At 28.5% G+C, this 18,645-nt stretch overlaps 2 protein-coding genes and 1 long non-coding RNA gene across 4 annotated transcripts; 2 read left to right on the top strand and 1 right to left on the bottom strand.

The window, feature by feature from the left end:
• Positions 1 to 20: 20 nt before the first annotated feature.
• Positions 21 to 3,350, bottom strand: LOC123658744 (cullin-5). The gene is made up of 4 exons (XM_045594086.1): positions 3,204 to 3,350; positions 2,570 to 3,131; positions 623 to 2,253; positions 21 to 212 (listed from the first exon to the last, which is right to left on the bottom strand). Exons 1-4 carry the CDS (start codon positions 3,210 to 3,212, stop codon positions 75 to 77), a joined length of 2,340 nt encoding a protein of 779 aa, XP_045450042.1. The 5' UTR covers positions 3,213 to 3,350; the 3' UTR covers positions 21 to 74.
• A 2,863-nt stretch (positions 3,351 to 6,213) lies between these two features.
• LOC123658587 lies at positions 6,214 to 14,645 on the top strand. Of its 2 annotated transcripts, none has more exons than XM_045593958.1 (4): positions 6,214 to 6,266; positions 13,737 to 13,867; positions 13,938 to 14,365; positions 14,453 to 14,645. In XM_045593958.1, exons 2-4 carry the CDS (start codon positions 13,779 to 13,781, stop codon positions 14,623 to 14,625), a joined length of 690 nt encoding a protein of 229 aa, XP_045449914.1. In that variant the 5' UTR covers positions 6,214 to 6,266; positions 13,737 to 13,778; the 3' UTR covers positions 14,626 to 14,645. The 2 variants fall into 2 exon arrangements, with proteins under 2 accessions (XP_045449914.1, XP_045449915.1); XM_045593959.1 differs by having other exon boundaries at positions 6,241 to 6,258; positions 13,715 to 13,867.
• LOC123658588 lies at positions 6,276 to 15,650 on the top strand. Its single transcript, XR_006743917.1, has 3 exons — positions 6,276 to 6,551; positions 6,715 to 6,729; positions 15,638 to 15,650. It is a non-coding gene; the product is annotated as an uncharacterized LOC123658588 (long non-coding RNA).
• Positions 15,651 to 18,645: the final 2,995 nt, after the last annotated feature.

Below are 18,645 nucleotides of genomic sequence, written 5' to 3'. Positions count from 1 at the left end.
TAATATTGATAACAAAGATGTGTATGAGTAAATAATTTATTGGAGTTGTTCAATGTACATTTTAGATATTAATGTTAGGCCATATATATAAAGGTATTGATATCTTCATCATCACGACGCATATACTTGTGTTCAATAAGCCATTCTAATTGTTCTTTTATCATCTTTTTCGATGGTAGGAACATATTCTTAAGGATTTCGACAAGTTCACTCTGCAAAAAAATATTTATTATTGTAATATATTAAACATCATTTCGACACCAGAAATTTATACTAATTAAGCTAACTTATAAAAGTGAACTTTACAATACAAGCTTATAAAAGGGAAAACATGGTACCTTTTATATTAATTAAGAAACTTATTTGAAATATGGTATCTTGAATAGTTAATTTATTCCTTGCAATTTCATATTTTTTTTTATTACATATAGCACATTTTATCAAGTTCACAATTTAAAAAAACTTACCGAAATTGTTGGTGTTGATTTATTAAAATAAAGTAATATAAACCTACACATGTGTATCTATGTATAAAAATATGTAAACTTTTGTTATCTACTGGCATCAAAAAAGTCAGTATATAATTATATAATAGTTTAAAGGTTATATAGGCAATACAAACCTGAAGAGCACTATTTGTGATGCGTTTCCTCATCTTTAATATTTTTATTATAGCTTCTTGAGTCCTTAGAATTCTCAATTGAACAATTGAGTGGTTATCTTCTAATTGAGACCGTTCAGTACTAAGTTGGAGCCTTCCAATTAAATTTATTTTACCTCTTCTTTGTGGCTTTCCATTTTTAATAAGAGCAAACTCTTGATTAACCCAAAATATTGTATTTTCAGAAAAATCTTTTGGATTTTGTACAACTGGCTCATAGCACAATAGCTGCCTTTTGAGTTTAGGAAACGCAACTAAAGACCACAAGGTTCTTCTTAATTCAGGATCAGGTAATTCTGTGGCAAGTCTTAAATTTTCATATGTCACTTTCTCCATAGGTCTTTGATTCCAAGCAAACAAGACTGCCATTTGAAAAGTGGTTACATCCAAATCAAATCTACCTACTGAATTAGCAAATGTGATTGTACCATTACTCATATGGTGATACCACTGCAATTTTCTACCTGAATGTTTTTTCTTATAAAATTCTTCTACTTCTGGAATATAGTCTTCTAACTCTAATGGAAGACTTACGGTTACTCTCTCTGAACCTCTAGCCCAAGCACCAGCATTAAGAATTTTAATATTAATTGCATCATGTCTTGTAGTTTCACCTCTGAATTGGGTATTCAGATCCTCACTTACTTTAATGTCTTGGAACATGCGAGCAAGTTTGTTAACGTAATCTGCAGGCATTCCAACTTCACGCAGCCACTCAACCATGTCTTCTTCTTTCTCGGAATCTGCACTGGAGTCTAATATTAATCTCCTAGTAAGATGTGCTTTATGATAACGCATGAATACATCCTTGTTTTCAATGTACTTTAACACTAATAAAACATCTCTTAACCTAAATTCTATCTGTTCACTTGTTAATCTCTTACTCAATGGTGTTTTACGTAACAACATATCACAGTAGTTAGCGAGCAGTTCTGGACATTTACTTTCTGGTGCTGTGCCTTTGCTGCCACGTATTAAAGCAGATGATGGCAATTCTAATTTAAAAACTGTAGTATCATTCACAACACACTTGTAAGCTTTATCCCTAGCTGTCAAAAACCTAGGATCATCCATAAAAGCTTCCTTTGCCAACATACTAAACTTTTTAAACAAATCTAAAAGACGTTCAACATATTTTTCAGAATCTGTCGTTATTATGTCAGCTGATGCAACCATGTCAGCCAAACCTGCAGATACAATATGAGCTTCTAAATCTCTTAGTATTGGTGTAACACCATCAGGAACTCTGTCAACGAGACGAAACATCAGCTGTAATTTTTCTGTTTCTCCAGCTTTTATTAGAGGTGCACTTTCAGCTAGCAGGGTTGGAAGGTGTTCCCCTATAAGAACTCTTTCACAACACTGAGTGAGAGCAGCCACGCTGCCGCTGCCTGGCTCTAAATATCTATGTGCTCTAGCTTCTTCTTCCTTGAGTCTTTGATCTGCATATTTCATATATGACTGTACACCATTTGATAATAAATGTTCACTTGCTTTTAACTTATAAAATTCTTCTGTTGCTTGCATATATGCTGCTTCAAAATTTTCTCTATATATTTGAAGCTTATCAATTAAATTTGAGCACAGATTAACTGGAAAGTAAAGTTATTGTTATTTAATGTAAATTTTCTACTTTGAATTACAAATACTTGAAATACGATATAGAATTCAGAAAAACATGACATCTTAAAATCTATACTGATATTATAAAGCTGAAGAGTTTTTTTGTTTGTTTGAACACGCTAATCTCAGGAGCTACTGGTTCAATTTGAAAAAATCTTTCAGTGTTAGATAGCCCATTTATCAAGGAAAGCTATAGGCTATATACCATCTCGCTAAGACGAATAGGAGCAGAGTCCACGCGTATGAAGTCATGTGCAGAAGCAAGTTATTAATAAAAAATCTTACCATAAGATTCTCTAACACCTATAACCAGTTGTGAATCAAAAGATTCACCATTGCGTTCGGCTTGTACCAATTTCATCGCGGAATCTTGTAATCTTTGCTTGATATCCATAAAAATACTCTGGTTCCAAGAATCCAACATCAATTTTCGTACTAAACTATCTTCAATGTTATTGTTATTATTCTTCTTTTGAGAATTGGATGCATTTGAACTCGTCCCTTTACTTATATTATTAATGGAATTTTCTAACTGGCGAAATGGAGTTGGTAAATAATTGCACTGAGTGAAAAATTTACCCCATTCAGCTATATAAGCTTTTAAAAGTGCCTGATCCTCACGTTGTGCTAGAACACGAGCTTGAGCCTGTTTTATGTACATCATGATATCCTGTTGAAGTGCATCTCTTAATTTGTAAGGACCCCTATCATCCCACAGGCAAACCGAATGTACTGCTACAAAAAGATCTTGCCATTCTATTTGAGTTACTGGTTCTTGTTTTAGTAACTTCAACACTATCGGGCGCATGGATGGCCATTTATCTTCAAATGTAACTTGCCCCTTGTCCTACAAAAAAAAAAAAAAAATTATAGTAAAGTTTAATTTATTTTGAACATTCTGAAAAATTTTGTCACCCACCTTTAGCATCTTTAACGTGACCTATTTAAAGTAACATAAACTCAATGAAGGGACGAAACTTTCTTTTACCATAATATCTCAAAGTATACTGTTATGCTAGATTATTTTACTTCGATTAAATTTTCCGCCTACGACACTTCGAAACTAAGGTTTTGCGTCATCTGCCATATTGTTATTTGCAATATTTTTTAGTGTTGCTAAATGTTGAAAAAAAAATGCCTTATTTGAGCACAAAACGAAATATTAAGTATACACAGAAAGAACGGTTACTATGACATTTAAAAATTGAAATGATCACTCAAATTGATGATTGATTATAACAATATAACTGTAGAATTAAAACTTATGTTGACTAGTTATCGGAAGCTTTCCATTTACTAACACAGCGGGGATTCTGCATTACGGCGCGCAACACTGCCGTAACACTGCCAAATATTGACATTGACATGAGTAAAAGGGTTAAATGGACACGGTCTTCTACACAGGTCTTGCAAAAAGAGTAGTGGGATCACTGAGCGTTGGCTCACTGAATTTGGTCCTACTTTTTTCGATTTTTTTTAATTTTTTGTTCGTCGTTGGTTCGTTATATATATATTATATAATTAATGACTTGTCTACCACGGAGTTGAATTGAACCCCATATTATTTCTCTACGCATATTTACAATTTATACGTACAGAATTATATACATAATATATTTGTCATAGAGACTCACGTTTAATGGTGTGCTTATCCCTGTAAGAGATTTCTTCCGGCACACCCAAATGTGCATATGTCACGATCTCATAAGTTTTGTACTCTGTAGTCTCCCGCGGGGTTGAATTCACACCACAAATTTTGTCTGCGCAGTTTACCGCGGGTTTGAATTCAACCGCAGATGACTAACTCGTTTTGAAACCGTATATGACAAAAATACAGCTTGCCGTGTGGCGTCGGCCGAGTAGAATAGCACCACCCCCTTTCTTTTCGTGGGGGTCGTACAAGCCGACCGAGGGATAAACCTGGCTCAAAATCATCAAGGTCCTGGAAAAGGAAAACTTCATTTGAAACCCGGAATTGGATCTCCGTTTTTTTTTAAATTATGTTATGGGCTTACTCTTGACCCCAGTCTAGCTCTAGAGCACAGACGAGATCGAAGATGGAGCGAGTTCGCCCAGAAGAAGCCTGTTCACTCGCGCTTTAAACATATATAACCGTCCGTCAAACATTTGTGGCATAACTCTAAAATGCGAAAGACTCCTGAAGCCAAACTGGCTCCACACGTATCGACTCGTCGTTCCTGTGGGCCTAGCCAGTGAGGTCGAGAGGGTGGCGCAGAGCTTAGGCAACTCTGCGTGTTCCTGAAGAAGAGTGTCCTTGACGACACAGTGTCTGTATGACACTGTTTAAATCGTCTGCAATAGACGGACTAAGGCCAATAGTAATAGTGCTTAAAATAGCTTACAGACGTATTTTAATACAGTCAGTACGAAATTAGACACGAATTATACCAAACATTCATTCGCTTTTCATTAAGATTTAGCAAGATTCAACCGGTCAAAGTCTTTCTGTACCCGCCAATTTCTGCACCGTTATGTGTTTGGATCGAGTTTTCTTATTTTCTTTATAAGAAAATTGTATACAAATTATACACCGATGCAAAGTGTATTTTGTGTACTTTATGAATATTTATAATGGTATTTTATTTATTTAAACTTTATTACACAACTCAAAAAAAAAACAACATAACAACACATTGAGAATAACAGGTTGCGCAAAAGGCGGACTTAAGGCCGTACAGCCTTATCTACCAGTCAACCTTAAGGTGTAAAAATAGGTATATAGGGTAATATGGGTATGGTATTTGTCGAGGATACGTAAAATATATATAGTTTGCTTTCAAAAAAAAAAACTTTCACTGGCACTTTCTCGCCCTCTTTGAATATTATTACCCAAAAAATATTGTTTTTAGTTTTATCGTTGCGTAGTTTATCTTCATTACTAATTTTGATTAGTTTTTCTAAATGAACTATGTACTAGTACGAACCCCGTACCTACGGTATTTGCTTTACAATGTGTAATTGAAATGTCGATCGTGACTCGACAATCTAGACCGTCTATTTTCAAGTATAAAAAAGAAACTTCAAAGAGCCGTATCACGATATTTATTTTTAACCGACTTCAAAAAAAGGAGGAGGTTACTCAATTCGACCATATATATATTTTTTTCTTTTTTATGTACATATGTTCAGGGATAACTTCGTCGTTTATGAACCGACTTTGATTATTCTTTTTTTTGTTGGAAAGGAGATATCCCAGGTGTGTTACCATGATAAGGAAACCAGAATTTGATGATGGGATCCCAGAAAAATCGAGGGAAAGAGGGAAACCCTTGAAAATCCACATAAATTTTTACTGGGTGTACCGATTTTGATGATTTTTAATTTAATCGAAAACCGGTGCTTATGATTTGGTGACATTTAAATGTCATTGAGATTTGATTACAACTTTTGGAGTAATCTTTGATAATGCGTATATGATGCGTATTGACTTGACTATTTTTTCGTCTACTTACGTTGTCTTACTTGTCGATGTAATTGAAGTCGGTTTTTTTCGTTTGCGAGAAACTGCAATTATTTTATTTATTATTATCGGTAAAAAAAATATTATTCATATTTTATAAATATTCGTATTTAAATATGATTTCCAAAAAACACGATTTACTAAAAATACCGAGCTAAGCTCGCTCACCCCGGTACTTAGATATAACTCGAAAAGTAGTTCTTAGATCTCAAATAAATTTAAATGGGAACAAATGACACACACCACCTTTCAATTAAAAAAAAATTGTCGAAATCGGTCCACCCAGTCAAAAGTTCTGAAGTTCTGAATACATAATAAAAAAAGTTCTGAATACATAATAAGAAAAAAGTTCTGAATACGTAATAAAAATACAGTCGAATTGAGAACCTCCTCCTTTCTTGGAAGTCGCTTAAAAGTATCGAATGAAAAGTATTGGTATCGAATGGTAATATACTCGATACCACAAAGTATCGATACTCTTTTCGTGTCTCTAGTCATAGCCTCCAGTAGGGCGACACTTTTTTTGCTATACTTTGTATACCAAACTTGAATTTTTATATAAATTGGCAAAATTGTACGTCAAAATGAAAAAATTTAAACGTCGGAAACGTCGTAATTGTCAAATTTTGACTCGAACAATTATTTCCTAACCGCCATATTATATTGCAACCACCGAGTAACCACGCCCGGAATTTTGGATTTTTAGTTTTTTCTGCATATATATTTTCTGAGCCCTAATACTTTATTGTGAGAATATTATTCGTCGCTTCTCGGGATTTACTATGGGTTTGTATTTGAACCTGAATCATTGGTCTTTTTGGTCGAACGAAGTAATTTTGCTTTTGAAAATAAGTTCTTAATATCTATATCAACAGTAAATAATAGTATTTTATAGTTATACCTATATTTTTATTACTTATACTATATTTTTCTGTTTTCATTCCTTTAGAAAATACAGTGAAACGTAATGTGAGATATCAAAAATGTACTATTTGTGGTCTAAAGAGGACCCCTGGACTGGAGCCAATGTATTTTTGAAGAAGTTTCCACTTGATCCAGATCGGTTAGTGTAAATATTACTATCCTCTGTGGTGTTAACAATAGAACAATACAATATTTAAATAAATTCTACTTAAAATCTTTATAACAGTAAATAGCTAACTGTAGTAATAAAGTAAAATTAAAGTATTATACATACTTATAGAAACTTATACTTAGATACTTATAGAACTTACTAGAAAACTAGTTGTAGACTATGTAAAATTTAAACTTAATTTAAATTGACGATTAAAATTCTACTCTCAGGTGTCATTCTTGGGTCAAAGCAGTTGGGAATGAAGACTGCTTACATACCCGTTAAAAAATTGCATGAAATTAAATATTTGTGTGGATATCACTTTGAAAAAAAGTATTTTAATACAAAGGGCAATAGATTAATTAAAAATGCTATTCCAACATTAAATTTGCCACAACCATTGGATGTCTTCTAGTCTTTTGGTACATTTTCCTTTATATGGTGAAGAAAAAGAAAAATCTCAAGTCTTGAAAGGTGCAAATTTTTTTTTATATGTTTATGATAATTATAAATTACATTACAATTATATTTTCTCGGTGTTCTTGTTTAGCTATTTGTCTAGCCTTATTTCTGGTTCATAATATGCTAATTGATGTTTATGATAAATTCTTTTTTATTTTCTAGTTTTCAAGATATAACAAATTCAGAGAATGTGCAATGGAATGAAAATATTTTATCTAAAAGTGAGTAAACTACTTTATTATATTATATTTATTTATGTTATGTTGTTAGAAGTAACAAGTGTTTTTAAGAGGTACAGCATCTTGTTAGTTCATGTTTGGTTATGTAATATATTTTTAATGATGGATAAAATTAAGATTTTTATTGTTAATTAAATGAACTTACTTATAATTTTAATAACTTGCTGTTGCAAGTCTTATACATTTTTAATAAGTGACAAAAAGTTTTCTTGAAAACAATGTCTTGTTGTTTCAAAAACTCTGTCTTACTAAGTATGTACTGGAAATTAAAAAAAAAAATAAAGATGAAATTATATAAAAGTCGTACAAATGTTCACAATTGTACTGTATAGAAAAAGATAATTTTTAAATATATTTTGTACTAATAATGGCAGTACAATCTCAGTTGTAATAAATATCATATAATAGATTATTGTTAGTCAATGTTCTAAAAAATCATCTGACATATATTTAATTTATTATTTATACATTTACCTAGATAATATTGGCCCTTAGATATCAGATATCTAAGGCTGATTGATATACATATCGCTGATAAAATGAGAGATATATGTAAAACACTTTCTGAGAATCTTTAATATCTTTTAACACATATATGCAACGATTCACAACATATGATACAAATGATCCAATGCAGTATAAGATTTTTAGTCTTATTTTTCTATAAAATGATTATGAATAACACCTTCGGAAAATAATCATTTTCATCTTCTATATAACAAGATAAGTAATCATTAACTTTAATTTTAAAATAAAAATAATTTCATATTAAATCTATACTATTAGTATAAAGCTGAAGAGTTTGTTTTCTTGAACGCGCTAATCTCTGGACTTACTGGACCAATTTGAATTTTTTTTCAGTATTTGATAGCCCATTTATCAAGGAAGGCTAGGGCTATAGGCTATATATTATCACGCAAAGACCAATAAGAGTGGACCACCAATGAAGAATGTTTCAAAATCGGATTTTTTCCTTCTGAGACCTTCCCCAGCTAGCCCAAAGTAACTATTCCACGTGGACAAAGTTGCGGGTAGAAGCTAGTAGAAAATAAAATTCAGATAATTTAAGTGTGAGTAAATAATGGAAAATGTAAAAAAAAAATTAACAAGTAATAGATACTAGATATATTTAGATATTGTACTACTATTTTTCAGATGCTGAATACAGCTTTCTCCCTTTGCCCTTTACTTCGCAGCCACCACAAGGACTTACTTTTGAAAAAACACTAGGTAAGAATAACAAATGAAAATTTCACATTTTTGATTACATAAAACATTAACAAGTAACATGTCTACTATAAGCATATAGCTAATTAGCATTTAATTTTATGACACAAGTTCACTTTATTATATAAAATATTTCTCTAACTGTATAATAATTATGTTACTACATAGATAATTATAAGCAACTAAAACATTTTTATGTATTAATTTTTTTTTAAATGTTTATTTGTCTCAAAATTGAATTTTATACATTTAGATAAGTAGCCTGTTATTCCAGTTGTGCTGGTTCTATTTTCTGCTCCGGGGGTTGTAGGTTCGATTCCTGCCTGAGTCTGGGTGTATTACTATACATAATTATGTTATAATTTATATATATAATATATATATACATATATATGCATGTTGGTTGTTGTCTATAAAACAAGTGTTAAGTTGCTTACCTTAGGAAAAGACAACCGTGTGTATGTGTTAAAGATATTTATTTATTATTGTTCACTTTTATCAATGTAATTACAGTTTCCCAGAATGAATCAGTAGAAAATGTTAAAGTTCCTGTTCGCAACTATGAAAGAATTGTGGGAAAACCTAATAGAAATAGAAGTATAATTTTCAACAATCTTTTAATGTAGCAAAGGACGTAATTCAGTATAGTTCTTTGTAGCCTACTCCTTTTTAAATTATTTTTATTGAAATTATTTTCAAATCATAATTTACAACTTCAACTACAAGGGATTAAGTTGTGGTAGTTATTAATGTAGTTATGTGGTAGACTATGTAAATAGTAGTAGTTAGTATCTATCCATAATATATATATATATATATATATATATATATATATATATATATATACACTGCAGGCCAATATATAATGCCAATATATATGTATATATGTCCTGAATATTGTTATAAAGAAAAAAAAAACATTTATTCTGTTGCACATAACATTTATTACTATTACAGTGTGTTAGTTTAATACATTAATATAATTCTATGAAAATAAAGCTAATCCGAAGTGGTCTCCATTGGCTGCAATACACTTAAAAGTTGAGGCCAGTTATTAATAGAAGCACACACTCTTTCTATGGGAAAATTATTTATTTCATTATACCTATGAATAGCCCGGTACACATTTGACTAATATCAAGCATATGAGAGTCAAATCAATTTTTAATTATACTGCTTCAATAATTTACATTTTATAAATTTAAAGTTTGCTTAGTTTTGTTAAATATGCATTAACATTAATGTTTAACATAGTTTCATTTATCTATATTTTATACATTTATATATATTCGATATAATACTATTAAAGTATAGTATATTTTAAAAAATAGAATGACAAAATAATTTATTTAGATATAGCTCTTTCCTTAGTAATCAAATATGTATATATTATTGTTATAATATTTCAAGTAAATTGAAGAAAAAGGGAAAAAAATAATAATTACATTCAATGATTCCAATTGTACCATGCAATGGGCATTCCTTTGTCGTATACTTGTGTTATTATTTAAAGCAAAACTAAATACATATTAAACTGTAACGATCACTAATAAAATATATCAATATTAGCGTTGTTTAATATTGAAATAAAAATAATAAATGTATCTTAATATAATAAAAGCAATAAATTATTTTATAATATTATATTTAAGTAAAAATTTATGAAATTAAAGGAATAGATCACATTATACATAATATTGTATACTTTCAACAAAAAAATGTATATATAATAGCAGGATTTTTTTTTAATTTCAGATTCTACATTAACTGAACGTGAGAAGATCCTGCTGAGTCATTTGACTCAAACTAAATTAAGCTTAAAGCGTTTGGCAGTCGAAATGCGAACTGTGAGGAAGACACAAATAAATTGTTTGTAGCTTATAACGATATTAGCAGGGTCCGCACTGACATGCCTAATAGAAATAATAATGATGACATTCAAGTTGTTGATGAGATAGTTTATCCTGTTTTGTCTTTGCCCAATGAAATCGATTTCTTTTTATATGAAAATGATTTATGTAACTTTTTGGAGCAGCCAGTAGTATATGTTAGTGGTTATTTAGCTGCAAAATTATTAGATAGAATGAAATGTCAGAAATGTAAAGATTCGTTAAAAGTTGATAAACCAGTAGACAACTTAAACAATTATATTAGTTTTAAAGAATGGTGGAAAGATTCGAGCTCATTGTGCTTTCCTTCTAAACCTTTATGTCATTTTGTAAACAAGAGCCAAATTCATTTCAAAGCTATTATATCTCAGGACTTACAAATTAAAAATATAAAGCAGTAGACTAGTTTGCAATTAAATGATGAGCATTTTATAGAAAAAAACAAATCAATTAATTCATAATCTTTGTTTATTATTCATTAGAAAATCATGTAAAGACGAAAATATACAATTAGAATAATGTGATCAAGACAAAGCTTAGATAACAATTTTTAAGATTCTTGTTGAATATTTATATTTATATTGTCAGTACTATAAAACAATGTTTGTAGAAAACATACATATTGGCAGTTCTTCTTGACATCTAATGTCTTTGCAATGTTTTTTGTTTTCCAAGTTTTTAAATGTGTATATTTTAGCTTAGAAACAAAAAAAAAAAAATTTCCGCTGTGGCTTCGCCCACATAGATTACGCGATTTTCGCTATTTCGTTTTCTCCCATAATCCGCTGTTCGTTTATCCACATACCATTAAATGGCGTACATGGAATTGTAGCATCCCGTGAAAGAATTTTTAAAATCGGTAGTACTTTATGGAATTACCTACTACAAACATTTAATAATACAAAAATAAGAATTTAGAAGATTACTCTAAATATGTTCTTATTATGTTTGTAAATCATTATGTTTTTTATCTGTATGCCTAGGATCATTATATAACGCTTTTCAGAATTGTTTTTACCTAGATAATATCTGTATATATATATGTTATGTTTGTTTGTTATTTACTGTATATCGGATCGTTACATATGTAACGTTTAAAAATTTTAGATTTTTGTGAATATGTTATGGGTCAAATTCATCGTCTTGGTTGTTATTGATTGATAATTACTGTTTTGCGAGATCATTTCATTTGTATCACTTTTTAAGAGTTGATTTTTTTGTGACTATGCTACGTTAAGTGTTAAATCATGTTGTTTGTTAATTTTTGATAATTACTATTTGTTACTATTTAAGTTGTTTTGTTAATATTTTTTTTTATGCTTTAAAATCATCTTTTTTGTTATTGGCTGACAATTACTATTAGAAACTATTTAATTTGTTTTGTAAATGTTTGTTATGCTTTTAAATCATCTTTTTTGTTATTGTTACTTACTGTTCCACGGGTTGCAGGTTCGATTCCCGCCTGAGATTGAATGTACTACGTGTATTTATATATATATATATTATTTCTGTTTATTTATTTCAAAAAATGTACAGTCAGTTGTTACCTGTAACACAAGCATTAAGTTGCTTAACATAGGAATATATGACTGTGTGTATGTTATAAGATAATAATAATAATAATACACTTTATTGTACACCAAAAACAGAAATAATACATATCAAAGAAAAAGAAAAAAAAAATATATATTTATTTATTTTAATTTGTTTTATAAAGAAGTTTATGTTATGTTTGTAAATCATCTATGTTATAAGATTTATATTATATTTATTCATATTTATTGATTTTAATTTGTTTTATAAATAAGTTTATGTTATGCTTGTAAATCATCTATGTTATAAGATATTATATTTATTTATTTTAATTTGTTTTGTAAATAAGTTTATGCTTGTAAATCATCTATGTTATAAGATATTATATTTATTGATTTTAATTTGTTTTATAAATAAGTTTATGTTATGCTTGTAAATCATCTATGTTATAAGATATTATATTTATTTATTTTAATTTGTTTTGTAAATAAGTTTATGCTTGTAAATCATCTATGTTATAAGATATTTATATTTATTTATTTTAATTTGATTTATAAAGAAGTTTATGTTATGTTTGTAAATCATCTATGTTATAATTAAATATTAATTAATATCTTAATAATTAAGAATTTGTTTTGTTAACAAGTTTTTTATGTTTTAAATCATTTTGTTTGTTATTGTTTGATAATTAATAGTTGTTATTATTTAATTTCTTTTGTAAAAGTGTTTGTTATTGTTTGATAATTACTATTTAATTTGTTTTGTAATGGTGGATTAAGCTCTGATCCTTCTCCTACTTGAAGAAAGAGGCCTAGAATGTGCTGAGAGCTGTGGGATGTATTGCAGTATGTTTACGAAAATATAAAATTTGTTTGTTAGCTGTTGTGATCGACATGCCTTCAATAATGTAACTTTTTTGTATAACAACTTTTAATTTGAAAAGACTACCGAGAGTTTTGTCCGGCTTTTTTTCCTCTCGGCCTACACTAGGAACATTAGGTTAAATAATTTGTTGTAATATTTATTTTATAAAGCCAATGACATAATAGATAGGTGATGTCTACCGAGACACTAGTGATCAGGGCAAAATAATAATTATGTTTGTAATGTTTAATTGTAACAATTACCTTCATTTTTGTTTAAAATGTAGATTTTTTTTCGCTGGTTAAGTGTAGTAGTACCAAGAAATTTAGTAGTAATGTAGTAAATACCAAGAAGTTTTAAATATACATTATATATATACAAAAAACCTTTTATTTTAAATAAAATTTATAAAATTAAGAACCCTGTGCTCAAAAAGTATCGATAATTTTATCGACTAATTTATCGACCTTTTTTCACACTATTATCGATTTCCGGTAGGATAACTAACAACACTATGCTTCATTATTACCAATTTAACGAAAAAAATAGAGCTCAACCACAAAGTTGGTACTTGAAGTATAGCAAAACCTTGAACCCGGAGCTCGACTGTGTCTATGGAGTGACACCTCTTTACTTATATACTCTTTGATAGCCTCTTTGGTCATAGCAAACGTTTGTATTTAACAAAAACTACAAGTAATAAGATAAAAATAGAAGAATAACTATGTGTACATTTGGAGAAATAGTAGAGCCGAATAGCAGAACGATATGGGAGGATTGGGATGAAAATAACCCGGAAAACAACGCAACACTGTAAATATTAATCCCTATAACGCTTATGAAATTAGGTAATTTTTTTTTAATATTTATTTATTTATTTTAGAATACAATGGCAATTATCAGTAAATATACCAGAAAGAATCGGCACACTTTTCATTCTTGAAGGCAAATTTTTAGCAGATTGTGTAAAGGTGCAACCTAAAGATCATTTGAAACTAATAAATACGAGTACAGCCTCAAATTTACATTTGTATCAAATTATATCTCGTAATGAATATGTTTGCACCATTAAAGATTATAATTTGCTACAAAGTAGTGAAATTATTGATTTGATAAAACCATTTATCAGAAATTGTGATGATGTTTTAACAATTCAAACAAAATCTTTAACGGAATATCAAACAGCAAGTCTGGAAACAAAACCATGGGTTATAAGAAAATTAACGACTTCAACTCAATCTAAAAATTTAAAGGATTTAAACTTTTCTAAGTTGGAGCAACCTAATATTTTATCTGGTGTTGCTGCTGGAGGTAATAAGCATTACAAAACTCTTTTCATTTAATCTAAAAAAAATTAATGTCTGTGTATATTAATATCTAAAAATTACTTTTTTTCAGCTATATCTTTAAGAGAACATATGAATATGTCAGCAACTGCATTGGTTTACTACATAGAACATATTGAAGAGTATCAAACAGATGAAATACATATATTACTTAAAAAATTCAATATTGTAAAAGACTGCAGTGCAAAATTCAATGGTATATTGAATTCTAATTTATATATTTGATAAATAAAACATTAAAGTGCTTCTACATTTTTATTTAAGTTCATAAACAATTTTATAATTAAAAAAATAACATTTACAGACAATATTTACGTAACACAATAAAATTGTTAATATATTATTAATTCACAAAATTAACTTAACATAAAACAAAAACTTATAAAATGATATATATAAATAAGCACAGCCCTGTTGGATCGCAGAACAGTTTTATTTAATCAGAACAAGAAATTAACAAAACTGACCATGTATCAAATGACCAATTCTGACTGTATTATACTTAAAAAGGTATGAAGATATATTATGGTATACCTGCATAATTATTCTGAATGCCAAAAATATAAACTACTACTGCAACAAAATGGTAAAACAGTTGAAAAACATAAAATACTTTAAACTGATCAAAAGTAAATCTTAAACCTAATTCTATATTAGATAATTATACGAGGTAAATATATATGGAAATTTAGTGAATATTTTTTTTATATAACTAGGTTGGCCAACAAGCATACAGTTCACCAGATGGTAAGCGATTACTTTAGCATATAGACACCTGCAACACCTAAAGCGTTGAATTGCCGACCCTACTCCTGACCTTCCCCAGAAACTGTGATCACCTTACAACAGGAACACAACGCTGCTTGAAAGCAATATTATTTAGTTGTGATCTTCTGTGAGGTTGAGGTACTTCCCCCAGTTAGGCTGCTCCAGATTTCGAGAGGGATATTTCCTGGTGTGCCCTCTGTTAAACGTATATATTTTATAAAATTATAAATGATATACTTACATTTACATCAGTACCTTTATGCATCGGTTACATTATGCTGTTACTTTTTTGCACTAATATAAATGACAGACTATTTGGTTGATCTAGTTGAAAAGTCAACAAAGTACGGAAAAAAGGCTAGTTACATAATTTGCTTCACTTTTTAAGTTTATCAAATTACATTAAAAACAAATCAACAGAAATATATATCAATTCATTAAATTATGAAATATCACAACAACTATGCAGGTAAAAAGAGATATAAACATAAATCATGCTTTGTGTAAGAATCAAATTAGCAAATATATATAACACCGTTAATTACAAATTTTCGATAGCAGTAAAGACATTAAATTCCATAAAAATTAACTAATTTAAAACTTAAATATATTTTAAAATACAACATTAAAGTTTATGATTAAAAATAGGTAAAGTTAAGCATTTGTTTTAAATCTGTTTAAAGTTTAAGAATATTTAGATTTTTTTAATGAATAGTTTTTTTTTTTTTTTAATACTTAATGCTTTTAAAATACGCAGCTCTACTGTTATAAGCAATCACAAGACATTGACCTCACATTTGTATTAAAATTTAAACGAAAATTTATAACAAATAATAACAACTTTTCTCTGACATTTGATGTGAAATGTGGTGTAAATATTTTTTGTAATCAAGGTTTTTTTTTACCATAATGAAATAAAATATAAATGTATAAATAAAAATGTGCAATTTGAACGACTATCGATATAGAGTAGACTCCGATCTGATCAGATCTCTCGTCTTGATTAAACGCACAATTTACATACAATTTTGAATGATTGACTACATGCTAATTTATATATAAAATTAAATATAAGCAAGATTGAATCTTATTGAATTTCATTAGAATAATCTGAAGTAAAAAAAAAATAATATTTATAACCTTCTTGGCAATACTATTCTACACCTATACAACTGACATTAAAACCTCTTAAAATATTATCATTTATATACAAAACTATATCAATATTACTTTTATTATTACTTATACTATAGTCATAGAGAACCACATTCACATTGCAATGTAGAAATGAAAAATGCATTTTCTTTAAAGTTCGTTAAACATCAATAGTACATATTTTTTTAACAATTATTATCATTTTTTTTTTTCATTAATAAAGTGCTCAAATATATATAAGAAATTAAAGCTAACTCTTAGGTACTTAGCAACTAATACCAAACAACAATTATTTTGTAGACATACATTCAATTCGAAACACTATGACAGAGCTTTAGTATCAAATAGTAAAATTCATCATTCAATTTATGACCACGTTACGGAAATAAGTAGTATAAATATATAAAAGACAGTTAGTAGATAATGTAATGCACAGAGATACATAAAAAATGTTCCTTATGGTGTTTATTGAATTAAGATAAAAATTGCTTTCTTCCAACAAAGCTCAGTAAGTCCATTAAGGACTAGTTACAGCACTGCTTGGGACGACGTAAGATAATTTCACTCTATTTGTCCATTATTATTCATACATTGTGTATTTATAGTCTGAGACACATAAGTTGATTCAAAGCTAATTAGATCTTTTTTTATGGCGACATTAAAACATTTGAATGTAATTCAAATACTTGTTAGTGTGCACAACGAAGTCTGCTATTATATCAACTAAGCGATATTAAATTAAGAAAATATATTCATAGTAAATTATATTTTACAAGCCCTAAAAGTCGATATTATATCAAATTATTATCAGCATTAAAGTACTTTAGAATCGGTACATCCTTGGATTTATGACTTACACCCTCCGATTTATCAATTCTGGCTTAAATTAAAAGACACACGAAGAAACTACTTTATATAATGATGCTATCCTTACAAACTTTCCCCTGTCATAAAAAACCGATAGTTTATTGGTGACATAACATTTGGTAATCTTTAAAATTTCCATAAGTTTCAGTCTATCAAATAAAAAAAAATTCACCAGTTTCGAATTTATTAAACTATATTTATATACTTATCTTGCTTTGTAAAAATAACATCCATCTGTAGTTGTTTACTACTAGTAACAAAAATAGAATTTTAAATATATTTATTTGACATGCATTAAATACATTTAAAGTAATTTATTACCATATTTATCTTTTTATATGATATGTTTAATAAATACATTCAAACAACGAGTTAGACGAATTTTTATCACATTTTTTACATGCCTGGTCCTTCAATTTGTACATATTGAATAAACCATCAAAAAAAGTGTAAAATATTCGAGTTGATAACGTTATATTTTTTAGATCACATAATGAACGGTTATACATAATGTGCATTAACAAATATACGAAAATATAGAGTTGGCACAAATATGATTACCAATTTTTGAACATCTACAGATGTAATGAGAAACTTACTAATCAATATTAAATATGTATTTATCACACATATTCTAATTCTATTATATGAAATGTTCTGTTAATTTTTTTGTGATCAAAAATAATAGCGGAAATAATTGCCCAATCATTTATTTATTTTAAATTACCTTATTACACTACTATTTTATTAGCGGTACAAATCTTGAACGCTCGGATTATGTGGAGATCGCTTTACCATACCATACACGAATCGCTACGTAAAATATATATAATACATTTATTTAGTTGCATAAATTTTTTGTTTTAATTAAGAGCAATATGAATCGTCTTAATAAAAAAAAAAACAAATTATTTTTTTAAATATTCATTAAATATAGGTATGTACTTATATATCTAGATTTCCACGTACCTATACATAAATATCATCAATGAACCCGAAAATTCATTTCTGGTCTTGTTAAAGGTCAGCGCTCAAGATCCGTGCTGGTAACTGTATAAATTTACACAGAACTGTCATTTCGAATTTTGTTCTGCTTTGAGTTTTCTACAACTAAACCGCGATTATTAATTTTTTTTAAATAATTAATTTTCAACCCATCTATCTGCCCTAAAATCACAATTATTTTGACTTGAATTTTTTTTTCAATTTTTAAAGTTTTTAAACCTTAACTTAAATATAACCCTACCACAATAATATAACCACGTAACTATTATAAACATTTAATTATATTTAAAAAAAAAACTAAATTATTTAAAATCAATTAATCAGTTAATTGTGTACAGACTCTCTATGTCTCCATAGTAGATAAATTTATTACTTATTGCTTTAAAATTCATTTGACATATATTGCATTTTTCATTGTATAGTGTCATTTTTGAAAAATAAAGAACAATT

Source organism: Melitaea cinxia, chromosome 12, assembly GCF_905220565.1.
Source record: "Melitaea cinxia chromosome 12, ilMelCinx1.1, whole genome shotgun sequence".
NCBI classification, from domain to species: Eukaryota; Metazoa; Arthropoda; class Insecta; order Lepidoptera; family Nymphalidae; genus Melitaea; species Melitaea cinxia.
Note: the sequence above shows the minus strand (reverse complement) of the source record. Positions and strands in the feature narration are given on the sequence as shown.